Here is a 6,868-nt window from a genome sequence, read left to right as displayed (position 1 = left end):
AACAATTAAAAGGCAATAACTATGAAGTTATTAAAGAAATTCGGACAAAATTGTGTGTATATAACCACATTATGGCGATCTAAGTTCAATTTAAGTTTCATGGTACTAGGTCAAGTATATCAAGAAGCAGAAATTGCCATATTCATAGTATCGTATATAGTTAACACTAGAAACTTCTAAGGGCCATAACTCTGGTGTAACGTGGACAACCTGACTGAAACTTGACGGACCGCATAACCTTATAGTTGTAAACATGTATATGAAGTTTTATTTAAATATTCTGAACCACTTCCTAGATATGGCTTCGGACGGACGGACGGACAACACCAAAACTATATCCCTCCGCTTCGTCGGGGGATAACAAACGTGTACTGTATCTTTTGTTGCATGTTAAAGGTATTGTTTTCATAAATAATTTGTGTACAATTTTTTTATTACCCGCCCCCCCCCCCCCCATGTCCCCCTCTCCCCCCAGCCCCACCCCCTTGATATAATACGTTTTAAATATTGATAACCGGGGCACACAAGTCATTCAATGTTTTTATAGTAACATTTCTATTTCTGTACTACAAGCATGGCATTAACCAATTCTTATCACATATCATTTTAAATTCAGTTCCGAGCATAATAGTTATGATGAATTATTTTGAGTACGAACAGATATCTTGAGTACGAACTTGTTGACCAACTTCCATCATATTTCTGATTTCTATGGAGAACTAAATATAACATATCGACTGATATTTCCCACACTCATTATCATTGATGTGATTCTTTAACCCTTACCTGCTATATTTCTATAATGGTCTGGTCCATCTTTCAATTTGGACAGTACAATTTATTATTTCAAGGTGTTTGCACTGAAAATTTACTGACTGAATAGCGAACAGTGCAGACCATGATCAGACTGCTAAGGATTAAAATAAACAATCAAACAAGTTACAAAAGATTCAGTTCATTTCCGGTTATCGACAAAATTGAACCGTCTTCTTTTTCTTACGTTAAATTTCAAAGAGATTAAATAGAGAAAGTAAGGGAGTAAGCACATTTAGGTGATTGTAGTACTTTTGGGGTTGAGAACTTATACAGTGTAATGGTCACTCATTCATGAAATGTAGCTCCTCCCTCCTGCACCGCACTAGCGTATAGCGTGCCGGTTCTAAGAACGTATACATGTTTGTATTATACTGTTAAATCAGTTATCTTGTATTAGCTGTAGTGAATAAACGTAGTGTTAAACAATCCCGTCTTGGGTCAGTCATTTAGAATACAAATCCCTTTAAGGGTCCGAAATGTTCATATATATAATCAGAACATTACATTGGCGACGAGGATAAAGCGTGCTTTTCGAAGAATTATGGAATACAATTTATCAATTTAATCAGTGCAATAAAACAGTGGATATTTATGAACAATTGAACTATGGCTAGCATTCCGGAATTTCCGAAATTTGAAGTTTACAGTGATGAACAGTCTGCAGGTGTTAGATGGAACAAATATGTCGCGAAATTAGAGAATTTATTTGTGGGAATGAACATAGACAAAAATAAAAGAAAAAAGGCATTGTTATTACACTACTCCGGAGATGAAGTATTTGAAATATACGAGACGCTCCACCTTGGAACTACCGACGACAATTATACAGAAACAAAATCTGCGCTTCATGACTACTTCATGCCAAAAAAAGAATAAAGAATTCGAAAGATTTGAGTTTAGAAATCTGAAGCAAAATCAAGGCGAAACAATAGATATGTATGTAACGAAATTACGACAGAAAGCGGAACATTGTGAATTCAGTGATAAGGATGGTGAAATTAAAAGTCAGATAATACAAGGATGCGTATCAAAGAAATTAAGAATTAAGTGCTTAGAAGAAGAAAAGGAATTGAAAGACATCCTAATTCTAGCAAGAAGTATGGAAATGGCGGAAAAACAAGCACATGCAATGGACAGACATGACAGTCTTCCGGTAAACAAAATTAAGAAACATCCTTCCCAGCGACGAAAGCCTGAAAATCCTGCTTATCAGAAAGAAATACAGAAGTGTAGAAACTGCGGAGGAACTTATCCACATGCGCGAAAATGCCCAGCCCTTGGCGCAAAATGCAATTACTGCCATAAAAGAAACCATTTCATTGGGGTATGTCGTAAACGGCTGAATTCAAAAGGACAACTACACGAAATATCCGAAAATAACAATGGCTATGAAACCAACAGTGAAGACGAATCTTGTTCTGAAACGGATGTGGCTTTTGGACTTAGTGTTGTAAAGAAAATTTCAAACAAAAAAGTGCCAAAAGTAAACTTAAAAGTAAATGGTGTTGATGTGACTTTTCTTGTTGACACAGGAAGTAGCTTGAATATTCTCGACGAGTCTTTAATCGACAAAATGAGACCGAAGCCGAAAATCCAGAAAACAAAAACAAAAGCATATGCATTCGGTCAAAACAAACCATTGTCTATAAAAGGGAAATACGTATGTGTCATAGAATCGGCTCCTAAATTCGCAACAACGGATTTTCATGTCGTGAACGGTGCATCGGAAAATTTGATAAGTTATGAAACCGCCGTGGAGCTTGAAATTGTACCAGTCATACAGACTATATCTAGTAAAAAAGAGAAGTATTCAGACTTAAATGACAAATACAAACCAGTGTTCAATGGGCTAGGAAAATTAAAGGATAAGCAAATCAAATTCCATATAGACGAAAGTGTAATACCTACTGCCCAGCCAGCTAGACGCATTCCGTTTCACGTCCGTGATAAAGTTGCACAAGAGCTCGAGAAACTTGAAAAACTTGATGTAATTGAAAAAGCCACAGGTGCGACACCCTGGGTCTCGAACTTGGTCGTTGCTCCGAAATCCAAGTCTCCGAATGATGTCAGAATTTGTGTAGATATGAGAAAAGCGAATCTAGCATTAAAGCGTGAAAGACATGTCGTGCCTACAGTGGATGACATAATAATTGAACTAAATGGCTCCACCGTGTTTTCAAAGGTGGACCTTTACAAAGGGTTCCATCAGCTCGAACTTTCCGAGGAATCAAGAAACATGACCGTGTTCGCAAGCCATGTTGGACTTTGGAGGTACAAACGGCTAAATTTCGGTGTAAGTGTAGCCCCAGAAATTTTCCAAAATGAAATACGGCAAGTGATAAATGAATTAAATGGTGTGCTGAAGATTTCAGATGACATAATCATTCATGGGAAAACGCAAACAGATCATGACTCGAACTTAGAAGCACTTCTGCAACGGCTACAAGATAGAAATCTGACACTCAACAAAGAAAAATGTGAATTTGGAAAAAGCAAAATAAAATTCTTCGGATATGTCTTTTCTGAATCGGGAATATCACCAGATCCTGAGAAAATCACTGCTATCAAGAACGTTGAAAAGCCGAAAAATCAGGGCGAGGTTCGATCTTTCCTTGGAATGACAAATTACGTGTCAAGATTTATTGAAAACTACTTTACAATCTCAGAACCCCTCAGACGCTTAACACAGCAAAATCAGCCATTTGAATGGACAACACAGCAGGAAAACGCGTTTCATCAACTGAAAAATGCATTAGTCAGTGACAAGGTCATGGCATACTTTGACCCGTCAAAACAAAGAACTGTGGGTTGATGGAAGTCCTGTTGGTGTTTCTGCGATCTTGGTTCAAGAAAATCGAATCGTGTCATATGGAAGTAGGTCACTTACACCCGTAGAGCAACGCTACAGCCAAACAGAGCGTGAGGCATTGGCTTGTGTTTTTGGTTGCCAGCATTTCCACCTTTATTTGTTTGGAAAAGAGTTTACATTAATCAGTGATCATCGTTGTTTAGAATCAATATTCAATAACACCAAGCAAATTCAGTCAGCGCGCCTTGAAAGATGGAGGTTAAAATTGACAACTTACAATTTCAAAGTGAAATATCGCGCCGGAAGCCAAATGATCTCAGACTACTGCTCCAGACATCCAGTTAAAGAGCAGCCAATTGAAAGCTTTGCGTCAGGTTTATTGCTCACACGTCAGTGCCAAGTTCATTAACTATGTCTGACATCGCAACTGCCACTCAGAAAGATTGTGTTATTAAGTGCGTAATGGACGCGTTACCGAATAACAGTTGGTCGAAACAATTATGTTACCAAGATGACAGCTTCAGGAGTTATCAAACTGTGAGCGAAGAGCTAACTGTCGTGTCACTCGATGAAGGAAATGTTTTATTGCGCGGCACGCGACTGTGCATTCCTGATTCGCTGCAACAAAAGGTCGTTAAGCTAGCACACGAAGGTCATCAGGGTCGTGTTCGCTGCAAAGCACTTTTGAGAGAAACATGTTGGTTTCCATACATGGATACACGTGTAGATGAAATGTGTAAAAACTGCATACCGTGCATGTCCGCTTCTCCCTCAACAACACAAGAGCCTATAAAACCCAGTCCGTTACCAAAACAACCTTGGGACGGAGTATCCGTGGATTTTTGTGGACCTTTCCCGTCAGGCGAATATTTCATGGTAGTCATATGTGACTATAGCAGATATCCTGTTGTAGAAAAACTCCATAGCCTTTCTGCGCAAACAGTTATTCCACATCTTGAGAAATTATTCAGTTTGTTTTCTATCCCAAGTGTCGTGAAAACTGACAATGGATCTCTATTCAACAGTCAAATCTTCTCGGACTTTGCAGATCGTTTTGGTTTTAAACATAGAAAATAACACCACTCCATCCGATGGCAAACGGTACAGCAGAAGCATTTATGAAGCCTTTAGTTTAAAACCATGAAAACCGCATCAGCATCAGGAAAGAACTTTAAAACTGAAATCAGTAGTTTCCTCATGAACTTAGGAGTACCCCACATCCAAGCACTGGCTTTCTCCGTATGAACTCGTGTTTAACAGAAAAATGAAAACAAAACTTCCCCAGTTTTCAGTTTTCAGAAAAGATAAGTATGTCAGAGAAAGAGACACTAAAGCAAAGATGAAAAATAAACGTTATGCCGACATCCGACGGAAAACGAAGTATTCAACAATAAAACCTGGAGACAAGGTACTTGTGAAACAAAATATAAGGAATAAACTTGACACACCATACAGCTCTTCAGTCGGTAAGGTAATCTCGAGAAAAGGTTCTTTGGTCACAGTTCAACACAATGATCGTACAATTACCCGTGACATATCCCATTTCAAACCTGTAAACTCATTTAACGACAGCGACCAGCGTAAATCCTCTTCCGACGCCGACGATACCTCACTGCGAAAATCAGGAAGGAAACGAAGACCCCCTAGAAGGTTTATAGACGAATAATAGTAAATACAGTGTGTATAAATTGCCTAAAAAAAATGTGTCTCAATTGCAAAAGAAAAAAATCTTACACTTATGGATTAATTTAGTTGGAAGTGTTCTAATGTTCAGGTCATAATAAAACCTGGAAGTACAAAAAAAAAGCGCGATTCTATTTGTGGCGTGTTTTAAATAGCCAGGTCATAATAAAACCTGTAAAGTGCAAAAAGTGCAATTATACTGCGAAGTGTTATAGCCAGGTCATAATAAAACCTGCAAAGTACATATTCTATTGCGAAACAAATGAGCATAACCACTGCTGGTGGTCATTTAATGTCTAGTGTTTTTTTTCTTGTTTATAATCTAAATATCTAGTTCCACAAACTAGCTCTTTAATTTGCACAGCTGTGGATAATAAAATATCAGCGAACGCTATCACGGGGAAAGATTAATGAGCGTCGGACAAAATGGACATTAACTTTACAAGCATTTAAAACAAAATTTCATGGTGTTTTCACAGACTATTCTGGTGTCATGATGAACATTAGATGATAATCCCTTAATTTTACAGACATTATTTCTTGTATTCAGGTAATAAGGACATTCTCAAGAACAATGACGAACTTATAAATGAATCGTAAATCTGAATATATGAAGCTTAATGATTTGACACTGACATTTATTTCGTTCTGGGAAAACGACTCTAACCTCATGAGAAGGAATACATCATTATGCATGACAAATGAGTAAATAGGGAATTGATCGGATACTGTTGATATTTATTTTCTTTAAAGTTTGATGCCTTTCTTTTGTTTGTGTTATAAGCTTCACATTATATTTTGTTCTTAGAAAATACGATTATTATAAGATTTTAAATCTGAAGATAGGAGGGATGTAATGGTCACTCATTCATGAAATGTAGCTCCTCCCTCCTGCACCGCACTAGCGTATAGCGTGCCGGTTCTAAGAACGTATACATGTTTGTATTATACTGTTAAATCAGTTATCTTGTATTAGCTGTAGTGAATAAACGTAGTGTTAAACAATCCCGTCTTGGGTCAGTCATTTAGAATACAAATCCCTTTAAGGGTCCGAAATGTTCATATATATAATCAGAACATTACATACAGAAAAAAAAACATACTTTGGATTAGATTGCATCTTTTGTATAAATCTAGAAAAAAAGAAGTTTTTTATGGAAGCAACAAGTTGCAGACACCACATGTCTGTCTGCGCAAGAACACATATTTGGCCCTCGCAAAATGTAGCTTGTAAGAAAAAATATTATTATCGAACCACGTGTTACAATAGTGAGTTTCTGTTACTTTGATGCTATTTTTGCAAAGTGATAATTTGTTGTCATAGTAACGTTTTTATAAGGTTGTCCGCAAATAACTTGTATTGTTAATATTCAACCATTCTCCCACAGTGTACAATTCTTTGATATTTATTGATATAACTAAAGGATTACCTGTTTTGTTGATATATCGGGGAAGACCAACCTTATTCAGTTATTGGAAAGCGGTAGCTAAATTTGTTTTTTACTAATTAAGTGATTTTTTGTGCGTTGGGCCGCATTTTCTCATAATTTTCTAGAATTT

The 6,868-nt window shown here is 37.0% G+C and overlaps 1 protein-coding gene across 1 annotated transcript; it reads left to right on the top strand.

Moving 5' to 3' along the window:
* Positions 1-1,750: 1,750 nt before the first annotated feature.
* LOC128549300 (uncharacterized protein K02A2.6-like) lies at positions 1,751-3,628 on the top strand. The gene has a single exon (XM_053525873.1). The coding sequence runs from the start codon at positions 1,751-1,753 to the stop codon at positions 3,626-3,628; it is 1,878 nt and encodes a 625-aa protein (XP_053381848.1).
* The last annotated feature ends 3,240 nt before the right edge of the window (positions 3,629-6,868 follow it).

Source organism: Mercenaria mercenaria, chromosome 16, assembly GCF_021730395.1.
Source record: "Mercenaria mercenaria strain notata chromosome 16, MADL_Memer_1, whole genome shotgun sequence".
In the NCBI taxonomy this organism is placed as follows: Eukaryota; Metazoa; Mollusca; class Bivalvia; order Venerida; family Veneridae; genus Mercenaria; species Mercenaria mercenaria.
Note: the sequence above shows the minus strand (reverse complement) of the source record. Positions and strands in the feature narration are given on the sequence as shown.

Excerpts from the sequence above, each read along its gene's own strand:
- LOC128549300 (XM_053525873.1), top strand. The coding sequence starts at position 1,751 with ATGTATGTAACGAAATTACGACAGAAAGCGGAACATTGTGAATTCAGT.